The 24953-nt window shown below is 36.5% G+C and overlaps 2 protein-coding genes across 2 annotated transcripts in view; both read right to left on the bottom strand.

Annotated features, from left to right (window-relative positions):
* The window catches only part of LOC306998780 (uncharacterized protein), a 38101-nt gene that overhangs the window by 6145 nt on the left and 7003 nt on the right, over positions 1-24953 (bottom strand). Inside the window, exons 4-9 of the mRNA XM_079613119.1 lie at positions 5068-5085; positions 4886-4909; positions 4578-4692; positions 4305-4456; positions 3800-3914; positions 1945-2129 (exon numbers count right to left, since the gene is read on the bottom strand). Of these exons, the coding sequence (XP_079469245.1) occupies positions 1945-2129; positions 3800-3914; positions 4305-4456; positions 4578-4692; positions 4886-4909; positions 5068-5085 (609 nt within the window). The remainder of the gene's footprint in view (positions 1-1944; positions 2130-3799; positions 3915-4304; positions 4457-4577; positions 4693-4885; positions 4910-5067; positions 5086-24953) is intronic.
* Positions 15927-17129, bottom strand: LOC306998783 (uncharacterized protein). Its single transcript, XM_079613124.1, has 3 exons — positions 16947-17129; positions 16682-16793; positions 15927-16544 (listed from the first exon to the last, which is right to left on the bottom strand). The coding sequence occupies exons 1-3, from the start codon at positions 17014-17016 to the stop codon at positions 16394-16396; spliced, it is 333 nt and encodes a 110-aa protein (XP_079469250.1). The 5' UTR covers positions 17017-17129; the 3' UTR covers positions 15927-16393.

The raw sequence follows: 24953 nt of genomic DNA, 5'->3' as shown, positions 1-24953 counted from the left end.
ACGCACTCCGAATGCCCGTCACCCTAGTGCGGATGCTCGTCACCCTAGTGCGGATGGGATCCTTTGAACGAGGCATTTGAAACAACGCTCGTTCAGCTCTTTCAGACTGTATAACGTAGCAGTATACACAGAAAGGATATAGGATGATCGCCGGATGGCCACTGGAGATCGGCGACAGGAGAGAGCGGCTTTAGATGAGAAAGGTGCAGTCCGCTGTGCAAAGGGCTCGTTCTTGCAGAGAAGAATTGTTTCGACGGCGATAGCTTCAAAGTTATTCGGAGGACACAGAGTATGCAGCTTTTTTACCTTAACAGCTTCAGAGTCATTGGAATAGTTATATTACTTTTTTCGGGTTGAATGGTGGTCGTCTCGCACCCCCTATCGCATGTGAGCGGAAAAAACACACTTGTAACTTTGAGCCGGCGGGCCGCCGGATGCGGCGTCAGGAAGTATCGCGTGATATCAGGTCTCGCGATGTAAAGAATTGGTTTACGGCAAAAAGAAATCTGCTAAAATTATGTAATTATTGCGCTCCCTCACGCTGTTCGAACCCAAATGAAGAACACGTTGTAAAGAATGTCCCGTCTGCTTTGATGTAGTTGATCTTCTGGCCTCTGGTACATGAGAGTCGACAAAAAGTTTTGTCAAATATCTATTCTGGAGCTGTAGAGGGAGCTCTATAGAGAAACCTGCGAGCAAACAGCTAGAATACAGCGAAGAAATTCCCGAACCTGCATAGCCCTGCTTTAAGCTTCAATAAATATAAGGAAATGAGTTTCCCCACTGCGTATAGCTACACAATACGAAGTGACCGTTCTCGAAAGGGAACTGATATTATTTTAATCTCCAATATGTTGTTTAACAGTTGATATGGTTCTTTAATGCTTTAATGTTCTTTAAGACACTAGCAGGGTTTAAATCAGTTGTGCAGGCTGGGGTTTGCTGTGTAACACTACGTTACAATGAGCCCCTATTAGAACTATGATATTCTAATCTTTACTTTTATGAATTCTATTGGGAAAACATTAGAAAAAGGTGAATAAAGACTGAGAGTCAATGTCCAGAAGTGATTTATTAATATTATGTTTTGAACTATGTTGTATAGCTGTGTTTTCCGGTGTGTCACTTTTAATTTTAAAAAATTGCCATTATTTTATATGAAAAAGTGAATAATATGAAGTTAGTACTATCACATGGTGATGTTACAATGTACCCCATCTTGTCACATTTCACTTACATTCTTTCAGGGTATATCAAGAAAAAAACATATGTGACGAGCAGGACGAGGTCGAGGGACGTGAGAGAACAGCGCGAGACCGATGGTGTGTGATTAATGATGAACGACACCGGCCTCGCGCCGTTCTCTCACGTCCCTCGACCTCGTCCTGTTCGCCACAGTATACACTGTACTAATAAAACAAAACCACATAAATATACTAGACATGTGGGAAATTAATGTGGGAAAAAATAAGTACTCTGAACCCTAAGTATAGGTTTACGGAAACGGAGAAACTCAAAAAGCGTAAGTTTATGCCCCGCTCATATATTAATGACAGTGGGCGGGATTTTGTATGACGTCCACTTGTGAATGCAGACATGATGGCTTGACATTACACTGAGATCCGATCACAATGCGTCCTCCAAGTCATTCAGTCATCCTGGGATTGTCAGTATACAAGCATAAAAAGTTGTACAAACTTTTTAAACATAATATGTTTTACAGCTGTTTGATACAAAAATGTTTAGCTTGTTCCTTCTTTAATCAAAAGTAATTATTGGCAAAATATCTCTGAATATTTTTCAGTTGCTTTTGTTTAAGCTCTGTATGTAATCCTGGACCCAGTCTTATACTGGAGAAGAGCATATGTTGTTCTCCACACTTATCTATAAATATGCAAATGTCTACATAAATCGTTTTACTATTGTATTTTAAAACATACATACTTGTGCTGGTATCAGTCGGTGTTCCTGGTGTTTTGTTTGTTGTAGTTACAGTTGGGATCGTGTTTGTTGTACTGGTATAGCACATAGGGTTTGCTGTCGTTCTTCCATCCAATATATTCATTATTCTCTTAGCATATTTGCTATCTGGATCTGAACAAATAACTTTGCTCAACTTGGTGTAGAATCTGAATATGGAAAGAAAATACTTGATGTTTTATCTTTCGTTGTTTAATTTTCCAACCAAAAATAATTACAAAATTAAAGCTGCAAGCAGCATTTGTCGGTGTTCAAGCTTTTAAGGCCTTTAAGCACATTAGCATCAAAAGACATTAGGATTTATTTAGCAAGCATTTAACCACTGACATCATAGATGGAAAAACACCATTTATAGCCAATACAGGCAATTTACCATAGGAAATATATGGTTTAAAAGCTTTTTAACAGTTATAGCGCCACCTATGGTCCGATCTCCATAAAATTTTGCATGCTTGTTAATGATGTTATTGCACATATGCTCACCAATTTTTGTGAAGTTTTGAGTTTTTATTTAGGATTTATAGGCTTTTGAGTGTATTTTGACACGCCCCTTTTCTTAAATTACCCTCTTATAGCCATCCAAATGCAAAAGTTCAACTTTTTTTTAATAATTATTGATCTAGAGAGTCCAGAGAATTGTTCTAGACTGGTCTGGTTCCGATCGGGCGAAAAACCAGGGACTAGTTCGCAAAAGTAGGTTTTTAACGTAATTGCGTATAATTAATGAACAATTCGATTGACAGCATTAGTTCTAGAGGCAAAGTTGTTCAGCATGAGAAGATCTATCAAATGATATGCATATTCTGACGATATTTGTAACACCACGTGATTACAGAGCCGTAAAACTCGTTAGCGCCAACTAGTGGCCGATTTCTTTCAAAACTCTTACAGACCTTTAGGGCCATGAGTTGAACATGGCCATCGAGTTTCGTTACGATTGGCCTCTGTTAACCATGTCTAATGGGTGCTTAAACTTCATTGGCCAATGGCGGCCATTTTTTTTTTAGATACGCCAATATCCTTCTAGACATAGATGGCCCCTTGGGCCAAGACACTGCATACCAAATTTTAAGTCAATCGGACAAACGGTCAGGTGTTTATACGTTTTTTCTGTGTTATAGCGCCACCATGTGGCCAATTGACGCGGTTTTTTTATCGTGACCTCAAATTGACCTCCTACACATGTGTACCAAGTTTGGTGAAGTTATCTCATTTACTACTTGAGTTATAGGCGTTTTAGTAATATAGGCTCCGCCTACAACGTTAATTTTACGCCCCCTAGCGACCGTTAATCGATAATTGAACTTTTTTTCGATAATTATTGATTATCAGACTCCAGAGAACATTTCTGCATTGGTTTGGTTCCGATCGGGCAAAAAACCAGGGACTAGTTTGCAAAAGTAGGTTTTTGACAAAATTCAAAATGGCGGAAAATCTATCATGGCGGAAATTAAATCGGAGATATACGTTTTTTACGTCAGGTGGTCAGCTTTCCAATGATATAAGACACTTGAGTCTACGACATACGGTCTAGGAGTTATGACCAGTTTCGCGCAATTGATCGCTATAGCGCCACCTATGGGCCAATCGGGGTCATAATTTGATAACCTCTCCTCGATTTTTGTACTACCTTGTGGCAAAGTTTCAAGTCTCTAGCACTTACGGTTTGGGCTGCACGATGCGTTTTACAGGAGAATAATAATAATAATAATAATAATAAAAATCAGTACAATTACAATAGGTTTTCAGCACTTCGTGCTTGAACACCTAAAAATTATCTTTCAAATTGAATTATAAAATTTAACAACTTTGTACATGCCTTACAGCTCTGATATTACATAATGGTGAATCCTGCATCTCATATTTCACAATGTTTTCAACTTGTACTCTGGTGTTTGTCGCTTTAAGACAGCAGCTTCGTTCAGGACCATCACCTATTGGAGAAGCACATCATTGTACTCTGATAAATAATCATTACTTTCACAGTAACAGACATACACTCTCTCATAAAAACACAATGTCAGTTCAACTTCTCTACATTTTAGTCAAGTGAAAGTTACTGAGGTCAAACCACAATATTTAACCAAAGAGCTCAGAAATTAAAATCCTCAAATCTCACTTCATGCCACAACACTCATCCATCCTATAGAGAAAAGAACGGCAGAAAACAGGGAGAACTTCATCTTGTTCTGTTGCTCACTTCTAATTCTGAAACTTTCTGCTGGGCTGAAGGGTCTATGTTGAGGGAGGTCTTTCAGCCCACAAAGCTCTCCACCCTCTGCGATCACTTGTCATTTTAATATTGTATCTTAAAACATACTTACCCGTGTTGGTCTTTTTGCCTAGTGTTTTGATTGTTGTACTTGTATAGCACATAGGTTTTGCTGTCGTTCTTCCATCCACTATATTCATTGCTCTCTGAGCCCATTCGCTATCTGGATCTGAACAAATAGCATGGCTTTTCTTGGTGTGGAATCTGAATATGGAAATAATAATACTTGATGTTTTAGCTTTCGTTGTTTAACTATCCACCTAACAATAATTACAAATAAAATAAACTTTCAAATGGTAATATAATATAACAACTTTGTACATGCCTTACAGCTCTGATATTACAAAATGGTGGATCCTGCATCTCATATTTCTCAATGTTTTCAACTGGTATTCTGATGTTTGTCACAGTAAGACAGCAGTTTGGTTCAGGACCATCACCTATTGGAGAAGCACATCACTGTATCCAGTTGAGCAATCATTACATTCAAAGCATAACATGTACACATGTACACTCTCTCATAAAGATACAATGTCAACTCAAATTTTCTACATTTCAATCAAGTGAAAGTTACTGAAGTCAGACCACAATTTTTAACCAAAGAGCTCAGAAATGAAAATCCTCAAATCTCACCTGCTGCCACAACACTCATCCATCCTATAGAGAAAAGAACGGCAGAAAACAGAGAGAACTTCATCTTGTTCTGTTGCTAAATTTTAATTCTGAAACTTTCTGCTGGGCTGAAGGGTCTATGTTGAGGGAGGACTTTCAGCCCACAAAGCTCACCACCCTCTGCGATCACTTGTCTTCCTCACCTAGGCCCACAGACACCTCTGTCGGGGACATGAAAAGATGACTGATGAGTGGACGATATTGACAATAATCCGTTCTAATTAAAATGTTTACATGATAATCAAACATCTTCACTCCCATTTACATGCAATTTTCTATTAATATGAATTTTATTGTAAGCTGTGTTGTCTTTAACTGTTCACTTGTTCTCCGAGAAAGAAAAAAAGGTAGCCTACAGGTAGGGAAACAGATAGTGAAAGTAATATGCTTAGCATATACATTCAAAATCTCAGCACTCCATTTTACTGTGATTGTTTACTGCGAATGTGCATAATCGCAGTAGGCATGCATGAGCCTTGTAGTTTAATCGCAGTATTGCCTTGAACGCATTATAATCACTTAAAGGCGCATGCAAAAGCAGTGTTATTGGATATGAGTTTTCAAAAGCTGCATACCTAAATAATCTTCGTTTTATAACTCAGTGTCTTTCGAGAGCAGCGTATTTAATAGGCCTAAATGAAAACGAAAGTAGCCTAAAGTCGAGAGAGAGAGAGAGAGAGAGAGAGAGAGAGAGAGAGAGAGAGAGAGAGAGAGAGAGAGAGAGAGAGAGAGAGAGAATGTGACTCATTAAATAGAATAGCCTAGTTATTTTTATTTTTGTCGTTTTTTAACAACAGTTGATAACGTAGCCTATAGGCTACCTCCATTTGTTCTCTTACTGAATAGCTACATTGCCTGTTTACAAACTAAGTCTAGTATAGGCTAATTCGCCATTCACATGTAAACTTTCCCACCATCATGATGTTGTTGGTATCAATGTAAAGATAAAAAAAAGAGTTATCTGATTACCTGTAAAGGCAGACGTAGGCTTCACTAATGAACCAAAAGAAAAAAAAAAAATCGGGAATCGAACTCCAATAATGCTACTGTAGTAGCCTACACAATACTGGCTGTAACCGCAGGCAAGAGGATAAAGGAGAAAACCAACACATCTAGTGAACATGTCGCGTCTTGTATACTGATGATCCATCTGGGGGCGTAGCCTATACTAGGCTACTGTATAAAACCGCTCAGCAAGTCTTCTGGAATGACCTCATTTTACTTGCTTATTCCCAGAGTAAGCGTGGCGGTGCTTCACACATGTTCATAATTGTTAATACTAGTCAATAGCTCATTTAAGAGAGCTGGAGAGATAGGCTTTCAGGACGGCTGTACGAGAGGATTACACACACATTATTTTCAAAGATGAAGATTGTGACTGGATTGTTGTATTGTGTTATGACAATGATGATACTTGTTGTTAATGTTTTTTTTCTTCTTTTCCTCAAGCATATATATATAAAAAAATGATGATGAAGAATGTGTCGAATAATGTGATGACACTGTAATTTGGCCGTACCCATAGCCTGTAAAAAATACAGCCTAATTTCAGTTTCAAAGTCATATGAGTAGCCTATTTAAATTTCGCAACACTATTAAACATCAGGGCGAGTATCTTATAAGCACCGTCTTAAATGAGTTTAAAAGTCTTTAGTTAACTTTTGGGAGAACATAATGACACACCGTGTCTTAAAGTAACATGCCTAATCATCGAGTCATAATCAGAGACAAAATCAGTCACTGTTCATGACTAAATCACTTCTGTAGCTTCGATAGGGATTATATATTTTGGCAGAGCAAGTAAAACTCAGCATCTTTTTTACATTAATTTGGAGATTCAATGTGAAATTATTACAATATAAAAAATAAAATATATTTTTTTTAATGTGCAGTTATTTGCGATTAATTACGGAAATATGTGTGATTAATACATTTTTGCAGATTAATTATTCTTTTTTTTTAATCAATTGACAGCACCTAAGTACACATATGGGGGAACTAGACATGTTTATGTAAATGTATGAAAAATACAACTCAAGACTTATTAAAGCAATATTTCAAAAAACAAAAACAAAAAAACAACAACATTATTTTGGATGTTAATTAAAAAAAAAACATATCATCACCAACTACCCCATATGAAATTAAAATACTGTATCCAACAATTCTTTGAATGTGGCCAAAGAAGACGGTGTGCTCTGTTATTTTTGCTTCTGGTGTGATTTTTCTTATATCTACCTCTGGTATAGTGCTGGTCTCTGGATGTTTTGTGGTTTGAATACTGCAAGTGGAAAAACTACAATACACCTTGTATGTTATATTAGCAGTTAGCCAGAATTCTGTATAACAAAGAATAACTAAGAAGAATAGGATTTACCCAGAACTCCATATAATTATGCATTTTTTAAAATGTCATATTGTGAAATTGTGATACTGTGAACTTATACAGATCTGATGGAACATAATAAGCCTGAACATAATTGCAATACATTATTAATTGGTATTTGTCTGTCTAAATTACAGCACCTTAATTGAGTTTCATCCTACACATCAGTAATCATATGCAAGTAAATTATTATTTCATAGTCTGAAAACACGTTTGCTCTTTTGTAAGGTATAATGTCATCTCCACTAAAATTAAGGTAGCCTATTACATGGTACTCCAACAGTGTCAGTATTTCTGAACTGTTCATTCAAAATTTAAATAGTTAAAACTCACATGATGACATCAAAGGAACTCCTTCCACCCACATCGCTTATTGCTTTATAAGCTGTAGTTGTACTTGCGGTTGGTTTTATTTACAGTAACTTCTGCTGGTCTCAGTTTTACTTTCTGTTGTAATGATTGTTCTTATTGTAGTTGAGATCAACTTTGCTGTTGTTGTAGGGCACATATAAGGTTCTATGGAAGGTTCATTTGTCAGTGCCTTCATAACACGTTTTGTCTGTCACATGGATCTGAACAAATTGTTTTATTCTTTTTGGTGCTGAACCTGTAAAAAGGATGAAGAAAATAGCTCATTGCTAAATTATCAACCCATTTATTACAGAATCTGTGTACTTTATATTGTGATATCATCATAACTTTGAACTTGCCTTACAGCTGTGATAGGACATATCCCCGTATTCTGTATTTTATAATATATGATGTTTTCAACTGGTATTCTGGTTTTTGTCTTGATAAAACAGCAGTATAGTGGAGGAAAATCACCTATTGGAGACACCTATTGAAATCACATCATTGTATCCAGTTGAGCAATCATTACTTTCACAGTAAGATGTACACATATCCATATTCTCTCATTAAGATACAATGTCAGCTCAACTTCTCTACATTTCAGTCGAGTAAATATTCTGAGGCCAAATACACAAATTTTTTTTGTTGAAGAATGGAAATGGTCAAATCACCATCCACAGCTCTCATCCACCCGAAAAGCAGTAGAAAATTTCATCTTCGTTCTGTTGCTCACTTCTAATTAGGGAACATTGCTGGGCTGAAGGGGCTGTGTTGAGGGAGGTCTTTCAGATCTCATTCAATAACTGATGCATGCACACACAAAACATGCTGGCTTGTTCCAACCCAATTTTGGGTCAAATATGGACAAACCCAGCCGTTGGGTTACATTTTTAAATTACATTTTTAACCCAACGTTTGGGTTTGTCCATATTTGACCCAAAATTGGGTTGACACAACCCAGCATTAGAGTGTAATGTTATATAGTAGAATTGTGTCACTTGAAAAAAAATCTGTAGTTAAAATGAAAGTAAAACTGACCTCTGTTACTCGCACAAGTACAAATATAAAAAACACATTTCGCAGAATAAGAACCACAGTGAGTTTTTTTTTTTTTTAAACAGCATAAGAATAGCCAACGCTATCTCACGACCAATTCGTACGAATTTTTACGAGTGATTAAAAGGTGGCTAATTCGTACGAATTTGTACGACCTCACTCGTACGAATTTGTACGATTTGTCTAAACCCACGTGACGGTTGGGTTTAGGGGCGGGGTCAGGAGTAGGTCATTCGTATCAATTCATACGATTTTGGCAAATCGTAAAATATGTACGATTTAGCAAAAAACGTACAAATTCGTACGAGTGAGGTCGTATGAATTGGTACGAATTAGCCACCTCGTAAAATTCGTACGAATTGCCGTGAGATCGGGTTGGAATAGCACTTCCTTTATCAGTCAGTGCACCAGTACAGACTCTGATTAAAAAATACAGAGTGTGTGTTTTGAGAAAAACTCAGATGTCAGGATGGGCTAAATACACCAAAATGCTAAATGTTTTACATACTGTACATAATTGAACTAGGGTCTATTATAAAAAAAAACACACACACAAAAAAACAGCACTATTACAAACATTAAAATAATAGAAAATATTTTATTTACTATCAAAGGACATACTTTTTGTACATATCTTGAATTATTTATTTAGTCTTTAAACCTAAACCCGTTCCATTCACTCATTCCCCCACCCATCCATGCATCCGTCTATCCACCAACCACAATAAAGAAAAATAAAAAGTTTTTATTGGGGGTCTGTGGACCCCTGGGGGTCCATGAAGTTACTGTATGGAGAAGATTGCAACATAATTCTTCAAAACATAGCCATACACTGTAAAAAATAATTTAGTAAAAAAACAGATAATGTACTGGCAGAAAGTTACCAGGACATTTTCTGTTAAATTATACGGACAGTTCCTTCACCTCTAAAACGGAAAATTCTGTATATTAACAGTACATTTTCTGTACTGTAACGGATAATCCTTATACAGAAATGTCTATATTTATAGAAATTTTATAGCATATATTTTGGTACAAATAATTCAAGAACGATATATAAAAATTGAACATGGTTTATTTTTGTAAACATTTTCATGTAAACATTCTTAAATGCATTCAATGGGTATATATATATATATGACAAATTAAACAATGTACAAAGGACCATTAAAATGTGCTTGTATAGACATTAAACAAACAAGAGACAGAATTAAGAAAAGAAAACATGAGCAGGTACTTGCACAATATTGGTGTTGCACCAAATAGCTCACAAAATTCTTTGAAAAAAACTTTATAAACTGAAAGTCAAGATTCAAAACATTTTCAAATGCAATACAATACAAATACAATACAGAAACAAACAAACAAAAACAAATGGAATACGAATACAGGTCTGTAACTTTTATCATTAAAAATAGCTTTAGACTTAGAGTGAAATGTTAGTGTTGATGCCATTTTTCTGTAAGAGAACACCATATTCCTTAAAGGGTTAGTTCACCCAAAAAAATGTATTGTCATTAATTACTCACGCTCATGTTGTTCCACACCCCACAAGACTTCCATTCGTCTTTTATATATTTTTGAGAAAATCTGAGAGTTTTCTGTCATTGACATCTTCCAACTACCAATTTCAAGGTTCAGAAAGGTATACAGACATAAATATAAATCCATGTGTCTCCAGTGGTTTAACATCAAATTTATGAAGCGGCACAAATGTTTTGTGTGAAGAAGTCTATCTTTTCTCACAAAATATAGATCGCTGATCACAAGAGCGCCACACAATGCATGCGTGCTGCTGACCCAGCAGGGTGAGAATGCATGGGTGAGAACACAAGCCACTGAGATGCTCATGTGAATGTATCAAAATATTGTGACAAAAGACCATTTGGATTTTTTTCCACACACAAAGCATTTGCATTGCTTTTTTGGGGGGTAAAACCAATGAAAAGACATAGACACAGTGCTCAAACTACACGCAATACACGATAAAAGATATATTTTCCATGTCAATCAAAGTTTGAGAGAAAAATGTCCTAACCAGTGACACGTGACAATTCTATTGTAGGAACGGGTTCTATTTTTCTGCGACATTGCAGCTGAAAAAAAAAAAAAAAAAAAAAGTGTCAACTCATTGTAACAAGTGTAGGTATATTCTATGACAAAGATTGTTTCAGTCACTCAGTTGTTTAAATGGTGTAATATTTATGAATTTGATTATGTGACTGCTGTGCACTTGCCAAGAGAACCTGCACACACTGTTCTGATTGGCTTTTTGTTTTTTAATTGTGGTTTTTAATTGATTCTGTCGCTTTACATGGTCACGACGCATTTGGTGTGGACAGAAAAACAGCTTGTTGCTAGAATCTTATCGCATTTGGTTAGGACACCGTGTTACTTTAATGTCTTTACTACCTTTCTGGAGCTTGAAAGTGGTAGTACCGTAAGCGTTTGCACTTTATCCTGGTTAACGGATGCGCTCGGCACGAAATAAACCGCATCATCGACAAAATAAAAGCAAATTAACCAGTTACAACGAGGACACATAACACATACAATCAGTGAAACTTCCTTTCAATGTGTGATGATAAGCATAAAATGAAAAACGCGACGGCTCCGACATTCATTTGCCTCACACCGCCGCACTGCCATCGACGCCGTGAAACGCTCTGACGTAGATTTTAGAATGCGTGATTTTTTTAAAACTTTATTTAAAGGAGCCGCAAAGCAAATAAGAACTGAACATAAATCAGTATCCTATTTTGTGTATACTGGCCACACGTAGGGTATAAGTTAACCTATTAAAATCTTTTAAATGTGAAAGTAACAAAACACCAACAATTTCAGACACCTTTTTCCATTCGTCGTTCTTTTTATTAATGTCCCTGTATGTAAATAGGGACACGTCGTACAATAACGGGAAACCCGCAACAGAAATAATTATTTTTTTCCGCCATTTTGCTAATGTGGTCGGAACCAAAGTTTACAGGATCGTGTTCTCTGGTATCCTCTCAGGCGGAGGACTACATTCCGATTGGTTGCCGCCGAACCGCACATACCTTATTACCATAAAGTTGACAAATTTCAACTCTTCTCGCCACTCTCGCCGTCCAAGACGCGCCGCCCTCGCCAGGGAGGTCGCCGCCGGCTCTCATTGAAAATGAATGGCTTCCGGCCAATTTGACGCTCTCGCCGCCGGCGGTGTGAACGTACAGTAAGAAGTCGGGTGGCAACTAAATAAGTTACGTAAACAGCTTATTTGACATTTAGCCAAATATAATTTTCGTTTTTTACCACAGAAGTGTCAGAATGGCTTCCACACATCCGAAATGAATTTTTACGGTTAATCCATATTTCATACTTCAGGTTGATTGAATATTTCAGTACAATCTTTTTTCATTCTCACACAAGGCAACATGTACACAAAACCACTCTATTGGCGCTTTTCCACAGTAACGTTAACAGCTCAACTCGACTCGCCTCGCATTTCGCTCCGTTTTCCATTGCAGATAGTACCTCCACAATAGTACCTGGTCGTCATAGCGACGCGACACACACCCGCTACCCACACACACACAGAACAATGGAGGAAATCGAGTGTATGCTGTTTTACATAATATTAGTCATGAGTATATCACGCAGTCTCTGGCAAAACTATTTAAAAATGTCGGGGTTATTTAGGATACTCCGTCTGGCGCGTGCAACGATCATGCAGTGAATAGTGATTCTCTCTGACCAATCAGCAGTCTGCCGTGTTTCACGTCACATTTTAGTATCGCCTCAGCTCGCCTCGGCTCGCTCAAAACCTCGCCAAAGGTGATACGAAAAAAACGGTACAACTTTTACACAGTGGAAAACCAAACAAAGGCGGGTCGAGTCGAGCCGAGGCGAGCTGGTACTGTGTAGTGGAAAAGCGTCTTTGAGCTAAAGAGGTAAAGCTCCGAAACCACATTTGCACTAGCTTTAACTTTACTTTACACCCTTGCACAAGCCATAAAACAGTTTAGAGAGAGAGAGAGAGAGAGAGAGAGAGAGAGAGAGAGAGAGAGAGAGAGAGAGAGAGAGAGAGAGAGAGAGAGAGAGAGAGAGAGAGAGAGAGAGAGAGAGAGAGAGAGAGAGAGAGAGAGAGAGAGAGAGAGAGAGAGAGAGAGAGAGAGAGAGAGAGAGAGAGAGAGAGAGAAAACTATTGGTGTTTAATGTTTTTTTCTCTCTGTCAAAGTCAACTGTTTTATATGTTTTAATGGACTATTTTTCTTTTGGTTAGGCTTTAATATGCAGTCACATCTGCTCGGCGAAATCCAGTTATTTTGCACAGATTACACACAGATTTCACTTGTGTTCAAACTTGTCCAATGAATTTGCTGCGTTGACAAACAGAAAGCTGCTTCTTGTGACTTCTGCATGAGTGGTGCTTCGCATTGCTATGCAAAATTTCGCTATAGTTACTTCCTGCACGTATATACTAATCTCTAAAGATGCCAAAAAGTTGCCAGCAATGCCATAGAAGATCCATGTGGGTTTCCCAAAGAACCTTTCTGTGAACATTCTTAAAATAACCATTTTTGTCTTCGTGTTCACATTTGTAGTTCGGTTCTCTTGGTTCTGACACACTGTCATTTTTATTTTGCAACAGAACTTAACAAACATCCAAAACAATGCTGTGTGCTGGACTAAATGTGCTTGTTGTATGTGTGTACATATGATGGTATTTGACCAGTTACGAAAAGTTTATAAAATGTGTAAAGGAGGAGTGAAAAGAGCATCAGGAATCCCTCAAGGATAAAAAATCTGCTGCAAGGATATGGCATTTCCCACGCATGTACCGAACTGTAATGGGCAACGTAGCTAAGCCTCGGCATTCTGTCGCTTTTATGGATGCATCTTGTGATATCACGTCCTGTTTTTAGATCGTTTTTATGTCTTTGGTCCATGTTGCGTTCATATTCTAAGTCAAACAGCCCCAGAGTTCATCTTGGTCTTATTGTGCATGATTTATTGGTCATTCATTGGTTTGCCCTTTCATTGGTTTGCCTTTTTACTCTACATGCTCTGCTTACAAAAAAAAAAAAAAAAAAACTACTTTTAGCTTGAAATAATACCTTTCAATCCTTTCCAATGTTCTATCCAATCAGTTTCTGTCAAATTACAGAAGTAAAACCTGTTGTGAACAGGGATTTATGTTGACTTTTGGAACTAAGTATACTCTTACAATAATCAGTAGCCTATGGGTTCTGCATATCAAAAAAAAAAAAAAAGTAAAATAATAATATGTTCCATTACGGTCAATAAAATATGACTAAAGAGTTGACCGTCAATAAGAAAGGAAAATGAGAGGTGTGAAAGAAAAACCACATGCAAATATGTAAAACAGCTCATCCATCAAAAAGCCACAGCTACACCTTCACCGTCACTTTTAACCAGCTACAACTGCATATGAAACTGCTCTTGGGCTTATCCACATCACAGGAAGTACAGTGTCATCGCACATACAGCATCCGTCGAAAATGTATTCATGTCTGTTGCCTTCAGATTAAAATCCTATGATCAACACAAAGTCAATAAATCAAACTTTGTGTTTTATTTGGTGTCACATAATTATGATTATCATTTGCTAAGCAAAAAGAGAATGCTAAAGCACATGTCTTGGAAATAACATGCATGGAGCTTAAACATGGGGGGGGGGGGAAACCCCCCTAAACCAATCATGGTGGGCTAAACATGCATTTTTCCATCATATAATTTAGTTTGCTTTGTACCTATCTTTGATTGTTCATTAATAAGGTGGTCTATGACAAATTGCTTATAATGTTTATCCTTTGTAAGTCGTTTGGTATAGAGGCTTCATCTAAATGAATAAATGCAGATGTTATGGCTGACAAGGTTATCAGTTATCCAAGATATCTTTACCTCACGGGAAAATGTAACTATTTTCCAAGGCGGCGATTTCATACGATGTGATGATATATGGAAATGTATGATTTTTAGAAAAAGGTAAGCAAGTTCCTCCCCAACCCTTCCCCTAAACCCAACCACCACTGACCTGCAAGCAGATCATACAGACATATGCGAATGAGATCGTACAAATTCATAAGAATTAGCCACCAATTAGCCAAAATGTAAAATAGTCGTGTTGGATTTCTAGTAGAATGGAATGTCTATAGCGTTATTCTGGGTGTGTTTTTTTCTGTTGCTCAACTTATAACTCAAATAACTCTACTATACATCCCACATAATGCTCATCATGCACTTGATTCTGTGTCCTTTATGGGTGTTAACCGACAGTTGATAGAAAGTTGTCTCCTTGCCATTTAGCACAGCTGGAAAACCGCAAGGAGGTGTAAGATGATGACTTACCAAGTTAACCACAGGAGAGAAATGAGGACATTTGCTATTCCTAAGAATTGGGGAAGTGGTATATAGAAAAACAATGACCTACTAAAGTGCCTAATAATTCATTACTTATAAGAGCAGTGAGAAAATTCCAAATTAGTTCTGTCCCTTTTTTCAAATATAAAGTACAACTCATATTTACTTATACATGTATATTAATTTGAAACTAAGAATTAAGGCAGCAGCCAATTACAATCACAGTGTAAAAATGTAGATGCTAGGGCTAAAAAAAGTGGTTGATACGTTTTGCACCAAGCAAAAACAATAGATTTTTTTTCCAACTCTCAAAACAACTAGTGATAAATACCTAAATAAAAGTAATGTGGTATTTGTACTAAAGTAAAAATATTTACAATAGTGGGTGGAATAGAATTAGTCAAAATAGCCTTTGTCCGGTTGGGTATTTGCACTCTTGAAAAAGACGCGTATTACTCCATTAAAGTTGTAAATGACACATATAAATAGACACCGAAAGGCATATTGTTTACCCTGAAAGTTCAGTTTAGTTCTTGATGTCTAGGGGGATTTTCACATATTCAGTCCATCCTACAGTGCATGTTAGAATTTAGTCAGAAACATCTAGATTTGTGCTTGAGATATTTCATTGTTCACTAGAAAAAAAAGAAGAATTTTTTTAATTTTTATGATTTTTTAAAATGAAAAGACAATTTTTAATAAATAACATTTGAGTTTACTTTAAATGAACAGACACAGGTCCATCTATTTTCTAAACAATAACTTGTCTACATTTGATGCTGCACATATTCATATTTAAAGCTACAGCTTAGCCTACAGGAATGAAATACAAGCAGTTCAAAATGGTCTGGCACAAAGGATTTTAATTTATCCAAAGCGACTTACATTGCATTTCAAGGTACACATTTTTACATTCTTATCAGTTCTTGCTTTCCCTGGGAATCAAACCCGACCTTGACGTTGCAAGCGCCAACGCTCTACTGTTTGAGCTACAGGAAAACTACGACAACATATTTGACAACATTACCTCTATACATAAAAATACATAATCACATCAAAAACATTTCAGAGAAATAAAAAAAAAATATATAGGATAAAATATGAAAGTACAATCTTTTTTTGTAAGAAAATAGTAATACATAGATTTTTTTTTTTAAACAACTTATAAAGTGTGTGATGTACAATAAAGTGCATGTTATATCAAAATAGAAATCCTTTAAAAATGGCAAAATGATACTGGCTAGTCATAGCAGTAACTTTCATCCAAAGGTCTGTGTATCAATATGAGCCGATGAGCGAGTCATATTTGTGGTTTATGTATTCACAGGAGCCGCTGTCACAGATTTACGAGCTGTACCTGAGGCTGACTGAGGTTTCTTCTTTGCGTCCAAGTACTTCATTGCTTTTATGGCCCATGGTGAGGAAGGATCCGAGCAGATTGTGATCCCTTTGATTGTAAGAAATCTACAGAATGAAACAGAACAGGCTATTATGACAATATTTCCAGTCGCATATCAGGTCAAATAAAGCTTTCATTATCCCTTTAGTTTTTTGTCTTAATAATACAAGATAATTCTGCAGAAATCTAAATGAATTCTCACCTCACGGCATTCACAGGGAACAATGGTTTGTTCTGGATGGTGTAGCGAACTAGATTCGTCATAAGAACTTTAGTATTTGAAGTAGTTAGACAGCTTAAACGAATAACAGGATCTATTGGAGATAAAAGCAACGCATTCATTTTAAATGTGAACTACTAAACGAAAGATCTTACAAAATACAATTATCATCACCATATTCATTAGCAGTAAGGAATTCAGTAGCACACAAAATACTTGAATATTGGTAAGAAAGTGTGAAACCAACCTTGCACTGAGGACGAGACCAGAAGCCACAGCAGCAGAACTGCATGGAAACCCAACACATGCGACTTCATTTTCTAGCTTGGTCGTCACCTGTGATGTGACCCTCAGAAAGACGCAGTCTATTTAAGCTCAGACCTGAACTAGGGCACATGGAACAACCACCCACTAACACACCTCTACTCTCACGCCACCTCAGGCAGAAAACAAAGGGCAATACTAAACAAACCACTATCCAGACTACTGGTTAAGGTTTTTATTAGTCAGGACAGTATGCTCACATCAGTTTAATTGCTTGAAGGTATAACAAAATGTCAGGTAAACAGATGCTGTAAATGTGTACGATTCAGATACAATATGAAAACAAAATTGGCAACACTTTACAATAAAGTTAATTAGTTAATAACGTTAGTTAACATGAACTATAAACAAACAATACTTCTTCAGCATTTCTACATTAATAAAATCAAAGGTTGCATTTGTTAACATTATTCAATGTTCTGTGAGCAAACATGAACAAACAATTAACAGCTGTATTTTTATTAACTAACATTAACATAGATTAATAAATACTATAGCAAATGTATTGCGCATTGTTAGTTCATACATTAACTAATGGGAACTAATGAACCTTATTGTAAAGTGTTACCACAATGTTTAAGTATTTATAAGCTATCAGAGTTATATTAGAGGATATCTAACACAATGCGTATTTGAAACGGGTGTTTTGAATATGTAAATAGCATAATTCATCTTTGACAAATTGCACTTTGCTTTACTTTTAACTCAGGTTGATGCATGTCTTGATTTTTATTTTTTATAGGTCATGGTGGTATGCTTTTCTCAAACCACAAATTGGGGGACTTTACTATGTAGCAAAATCAGAGTGCACATCACATCCTTGTGGTTGAATGTTTTTTTTTAGCAACGAGAAAGTACCCAGTGCAAAACTGAGCATGAACATCCAGTGATGTGAACATAAGACCCAACATTGAGGAGAGGAAACACTAGCTCTGCGTTCGAAATCGAATACTTCCCTACTAGTAGGCTATGCAAAAAAAAAAAAAAAAACGGTATGCCAACAGAATAGAGTCCGAATAAATAATACTGGAAAAACAGTAGGCCGAAAAGTCCCCGGTTGAGATTCTGAAATGTGCATTCGACGGACACTTTACTATCCCATGAGGCCACAGGAGAGGATTTGTGAATGGCTGACAACTGACACTTATAGATCACATGTCAATGACAACATTGCGAACATAGTATATGAATTTCATTCATACTACACACATTCATACTATATACATAGCCTACTTTTTAAAAGGTCTTAAAGTAAGTTTCAAAAAGGTCTTAAAGTAAGTTTCAAACTTAATGTAGGACCTACTATACAGTATGCGAGTTTGGATGCAGAATAGGGCTTAAATACTATTTAAAGTATATACAAACTAGGGGTAATGGGACTAACAAGGTACCTGGAAACAATTAAGGGGGAAACAGGAAGTAAACAAAACTAAAAACAGGTCCACAACACAAGGTCATTACACCCAGGTTAATGCAAGTGTTTGTCTATGTGCATTGATAAAGCACATGTGCAGCTCAGTCTAATTCTATAAAGACCATTATTTGTGTGCACAATGTTCATCTAATTGCTAAGCAAGACCATCTTGGTCAACCAGCTTTACCAGAAAGACCGTACTGGGCAACTAGTTTGATCATCTTTGACCTCATTTACACTCATTCCAATTCCAATGCGTTGACTATATCCAATTTTTTTTCTGACAACCAGCTTACATCTTTTAAAAGTGACATCTTTTAATAAGATATATGTATTTACACTATAAACTTGGCGAAACAACCTTAGGTAGAAGAACTGACCCAGAAAAGCTTAGGCCGAAAAGGAAGTAAAAACATCACGATTTGCAATGAATGCAGACAAAATAAAAATACAAGCTTTTGCTTTCCGCACCAGGGGCCTCATTTATAACCGTTGCGTACGCACAAAACCGGCCCTGAAAGAGGCGTACGCCACTTCCGACACATAAGTTGTGATTTATAAAAACAAACTTGACGGGAAAATGTGCGAACCTGCACGCAAACTCTGACCCATGCGTACGAACGTTTTGGAGACGGAGCAGTTTGGCGACACCGATGGTGAGCTGGAGTTAAATGTCTTTTTGTTGCTTTTGAACTCTTTTCTTTTGGCATGCTGTGTTTTAATGTTTTAACTACAGAGATAATTGCTTATGATAATAGCAGATTGTGCAAATATAATGCACAACAAGGTCTATCTGTTTCCATTACAAATATAAATCAATTAAAAATACTATTTGGCCAGTGGAAAAGATTGAGAAAAACATTCTCTGAAATGCATTTTACACTATTTTATTTATTTATTCAAAAACAAAGCAAGGATAGGCTACTACCGGTAAATTATTTGTATTAATGTAATGTGGTGGCACATCCGTATTTCATATTTTCCTAATGTATTGTACCGTTAAACATGTTATCACGTGGATGAATAATCATATGCAAATGATATGCAGATGAGGATATGCATAGTAAAACTAGGCGTTGTAAGCTCCATATATGGTTATTTCGGGGAGGAGATGCATGTGCGCACAATCTTCCGCTGAGTGGGATTTATAAAGTGAATCCTGCGCAGGTTGAGGTTCAGGCGTATGCACGGTTTTAGAAGTCTGAATATTTTTTTGCGCACGCCATTTTTGGCTTTCGGGCGCACGCACACTTTTAGTAAGGATCCTACGCACAGTTTTATAAATGAGGCCCCAGGTCAGCAAAACATTGGTCTCTTAAGTGAGTTGAGACTTCGTCCTCCATTGCACCATTGAAAAGAATAATGTGGTCGCGGTTGGTTCGCCACGTCATTCTCCACCATCGCTTTTTCAATGACGTATGACTCGCATTGACAGGGGAATATCCAATCTGTCCAAATGCACTTATCTGATTCATTTCAGATTTATTTCCAAATATGAATGAGGCCTGAATCTGATCTAAGAATTTCGGTATCCATGTGCTTTTTTCCTGCTTACATGTTCGTGGGTAGGCTAATATTTGATCTGTGCCATATGGGAGAAAGAAAATCAGAATTGGGTCACTTGAACCATGTAATATAAATGCGGCCTTAGTGTTACAGATGAACACCAATGACTGTACTGGTTCACCAGCTACAATAGAGCTTACAGCTAGAATTAAACCAACATGGATCAGCATTAAAATTCACATGATCCAGATGAAGGTGAGTGAGAATATCCAAATTGAAGTTTCCCACTTCCAAATTGTGTTCCAGTTAATCAATTGTACTGTAGCTACACACCACAATATAAAATATACCACATTAGCATACAGTATGATTTTAATTATTTCAGTAATATAAAGATATATCAGAAATAAAGCAGTTTTGTATGCTATTCCGAATTCAGCCATAGATAAGATTTTGCGTTTTAATGCCAAATATGGCAAACCTTTAAAGTCATGAAACCAACATTTTCTGATTTGCTTTTAAAAAATAACACATCTTTATACATTACATTAAAAACATGGATAGCTTAGATTTCTATAACTACGGAATAACTATAACTTATATTTCCCACTCTTTTTCCATGACCTTCCCAGTCACTTTTGATTATCAGATGAGTACAATTAAAAACTAATTTTGATTCAGTATGTCCATTAGTTGCCGCCATCTTAGATATTACGTCAATAGACACTGAGGATAGGGTTGATCGATATTCACAAGCTGGACTTTGTGCACAGCATCACTGATCCAAGTTTTTTGGAATGCATGAGTCATACTTGCATGCTGATTGTCACACTTACTGTGCATGAGATGTTGTATATGTGCAAAGTATATTTTTAGGTTTAGGGGTTGTTCACACAGGATGCAAGTATTAAAAGCTGAACTTGTAACTTGACACAGCATCTTAAAAATGTGCCATTCAAGAGCAAGTCCCCAAAGAAGCAGCGAGACACAATAGCATCCAACTTTAGGGATGCAAACCACAGCACCAGGCCAGCAGTGTCAGGCCAGCAGTGTCAGACTAGGGCCGTTTCTCAATACCAAGTACGCAAACTTCGGACTTGCGTCCTTGGTAGTTCGGACTTGCCAAGTTCGACTCAGGAGAACGAACTCCCAAGGACGAGAGGATGCAAGTCCGGTTATTCTGCAAATGGAACAGCGGAGCTCTTGATCGCGTCACTCAGCACGCTCTGGCTACTCCGGTTATCTCTTTATGTATATTTTAGGCAACAATAAAACGAAATATGATATAAAATACAACTCTGCCTCTTTTCGTCAACAATAAAACTAAATATGTTACAAAACACCACTCTGCCTCTTTTCATTACTGAATCAATGAGAAATAAAGCAAACAATTCAGTCAAACATAAGTCAGCTCTCTAATAGGCTACAAAGTTAAATGGCCTAAATATATAAAGTTATGAAACTTCACTTTGCCCTCAGCCAAAACGATTTGCCATGAAACAAACTATAGATTAATGAGACCACAAGACAAATTATATCTCATGTTTAACTAATAGACTAGAGACATAAGAGTTAGCGGCAAACATAGCGGCCGAGGAAAAGCTGTTCCAGTCGGGGTTAATGAGCGTTGAACGCCCGGTGATCGCCTGGATCTCACAACTCCGAAAACGTCAGATACATTTTTTAAATAGGTGCTATCTTTATAAATAAACCACATATTTGAGCATTAAACAACTACATTCTCGACTGAAACACTCTTAACATTACATTTCATGACACAATAACAGTAGTATTTTGATATTACGGGGTTTTCTCCTCTTGCTCCCGCTTGCTGGTTGGTGAGAGATGCATTCTGGGATGCATGTCTGTCTCAAGTCACCTCTCGATGCATCCTCGGTAAAAGGCGCAGATCAAGAACACATCCGAGGATTTGAACTGGACTTGGCTAGATGTGAACTTTGAATTGGAACAGTACTTGGGCTGCGATTGATGACGTTTCACAAGTCCACAAGAACACAAGTACAGACAAGAACGCATATTGAGAAACGGCGCAGAAGTTAAGGCTGTGCTAGAGTCTCATGGAAGTTTTGGCATTTGTCAACTGTGCCCTTACTTCTGGTCTGAGACTACAGCCCCATATAGTTCTCTGGCTCTGCAGGTGGGAATGTCTTAGCAGTAGTAAAAGTTTTTAGAGCTCCTTTGCTCTTTTTTAAGAACTTTTGTCAAAAACACATGATCCTATTAACACATTCACAACATTTTTTTAGTACTGTGAAGCTGCGTTCTACTTCTTATTTCAGGTTTTAATGGCGGTAGGCAACTCATCTCAAAGGTGCATTACCGCCACCTACTAGACTGGAGTGTGGGCATTAATAACTTGTGTATTTTCCCAGATGTTTTCCCTAATAAATGCTCAAGTGTAATGCTTTGTTCATCCACTTGTGTCTTTAATTCTGCTCTATCTTCTTCATATTTTTTGCGGTCTGTGAAGCTGCGTTGAAACTATCTGTATTGTATAAACCGCTATATAAATAAAGATGACTTTACTTGACAATGTTGTTAGGTGTGGTGGTGCTCAGAAATGCTCACGACGATGATGAACTTTGGAAAGAAGACTTTAATGAACGCGGGGGATTAACACAACCAGACAGGCTCCACTCTAATGCCATAGGTTGTTGAATAATACTGAAGTGTACACCTAACAAAACTACTAACCAGAATGCTTTCTAGGGTAAAGTATATACTTATTAGTGGATGTAAAACAAAAAGGTCAAACAAACCGATAATGTACACTACTGGTCAAAAGTTTGGAAACATTACGCTTTTTTAATGTTTTGAAAGTAGTCTCTTAATCTCACTGGGCTGAATTTATTTGATCAAAAATACAGTAAAAACAGTAATACTGTGAAATAGTATTACAATTTAAATGAACTGGTTTCTGTTGTAATATATTAAGATGTCATTTATTCCTGTGTTGGTAAAGCAGAATTATCAGCAGTCATTATTTCAGTCTTCAGGGTCACATGATCTTTCAGAAATCATTGTTATCATTTTAATAATCAGATTAAGAGACTACTTTCAAAAACATTATAATAACAAAAGTTTTCAAACTTTTGACCGGTACTGTATATGTGAGACAAGATTTGGAAAAGAGGACTTAAAGTGACAATCAACACTTAAATTTTTTTAATAGCATCTTTACTTTTGAGTCTGCTTGCTGCGTTTCCTGATTTTCTAGGTCATGGCGGCCTTTTATTTTTCTCAGACCACAATCTGAGGGTCTTTATCATGTTGCAGTTCTCACATCGGCAACATATAGTATATAAGATCTTTGTGGCTAAAGGTTCATAATCAATTGTCACACTGTTTATCTCGAACTGTTTCGCTCTTGAATGTGGTACATTCTTTTACTTTACTTTTCATATTTGAACAAACATGTAAACTTTTAATCAGCTTTTACATTATGATTAAAATGTTTGAAGTAATACAAAACAAATACCAAGTACCAAGCATTGTTCCTTGAGTAAGAAGCAATCATACACAAAAACACTAATGAAATAATAATAATTTATTAATAATAATTTTCGAGAATATTCTGTAAAGGGTTTTCCAAACAAACAAAAAAGGAATATGGAAATAAAAGCTATTCAGTTCATATCTAAAATAGCGACTTTATGCAGCATCCTTTTGCGTACAAGTTTTTTTGTTGTTGCCAACCCTCGAATCGTGACTGTGCATTTAAGAGACACAAGAAATGTGGGTTTAGGTGGGGGTGAAAGTGGAAGTTTTTTTTTTTAAACCACATTTCCCATCTTTTAGCACTTCTATGAGGTCAATGTGTCATTGTGAACCAAAATGTAAAGCACAATTCAAACATCAATCTTGATATGCCACCCCCAGTAAGTTTTTACTGTGAGAATAAGCCTCCAATATTCACTAGATATTTCGGTTTTAAGGTAGAAACACAATAGCGACCCCTAGCAAGTTAACTTAGAAAGATAAATCATTTGTGGGGTTTTTTCTAGGTCGGAAGAGTCTAGTGGCCTGATTTAGTGTGCCGGAAACAACGTGTGCTGCTGAGCAAAACTGTTGCATCAATTCATGTGAGACTCTGAAGGTATGTGAGGAACATGGTCTTCAAACAAGGCTGAAATCAGACTTCTGTCATGAGCTAAATTACATTTTAGAGCTACTGTTATAAGATATTGGTATAATGGTAACGTCCAGTAAGTGGATAGATATCGACATGACATTTCAGAATCAGAACATACATTTGTTAGACATGAAGAGAAGCTAGAAGAATTTTGTGTGACCCCCTCACGTACTTCTTACTTGCTCAGTTTCCTTGCAGTAGACGTTATAGAATCGCACGGTGTAAATTGATAAGGTTCAAAAACTTGTTTGTGCCTGCATCAATTAAATTGTTAAACAATGACTAATTATAGTTTTTAAGGATATGTTTGTATTGTATTGTTTTGTATTGGATAGGCTTTTGTACGAGTAACCACACCAAATTTCCCTACTGGAGACAATACTGTATACTTCATTTAATTTCATAAAAAAATAATAATAATTATATCATCAAAATATTTAAAGTGTGGCTGCTCTGATCACATACCGATGAATTAAAAAATATAATATAACAATTATAATTTGAATTACAATAAATAAGAAATATAATATATTAAATACAATATATTATTTATAATAAAATATAAATATATTTTTATAACTATATTTTTAAGAGTCCTTTTTACTGGACTATTTACTATTTACTGACCGTTCAAAGGCTACAGAAAACAAAAATATTAGACAATAGAAAATAGTAAATACTGGAATAGGATTGGGAAACAGATTTGAAGTGGTGCATTGTAAGCCAAAAAGGCATGAACTCATAGTATCTGTGGGTAACACAAAAATCTATTTACATCCTGGATTTTCTGAAAGTGGTCCATTATCCATTTTTCCAGTGTAATCTAAAAAGGCAGACAAAGTATCGCATCCACTTCT

The sequence above is a fragment of the Phoxinus phoxinus genome, assembly GCF_949152265.1.
Source record: "Phoxinus phoxinus genome assembly, chromosome: 5".
In the NCBI taxonomy this organism is placed as follows: Eukaryota; Metazoa; Chordata; class Actinopteri; order Cypriniformes; family Leuciscidae; genus Phoxinus; species Phoxinus phoxinus.
The sequence above is the reverse complement of the archived record's forward strand: the minus strand, read 5'-3'. Positions and strand labels throughout refer to the sequence as shown.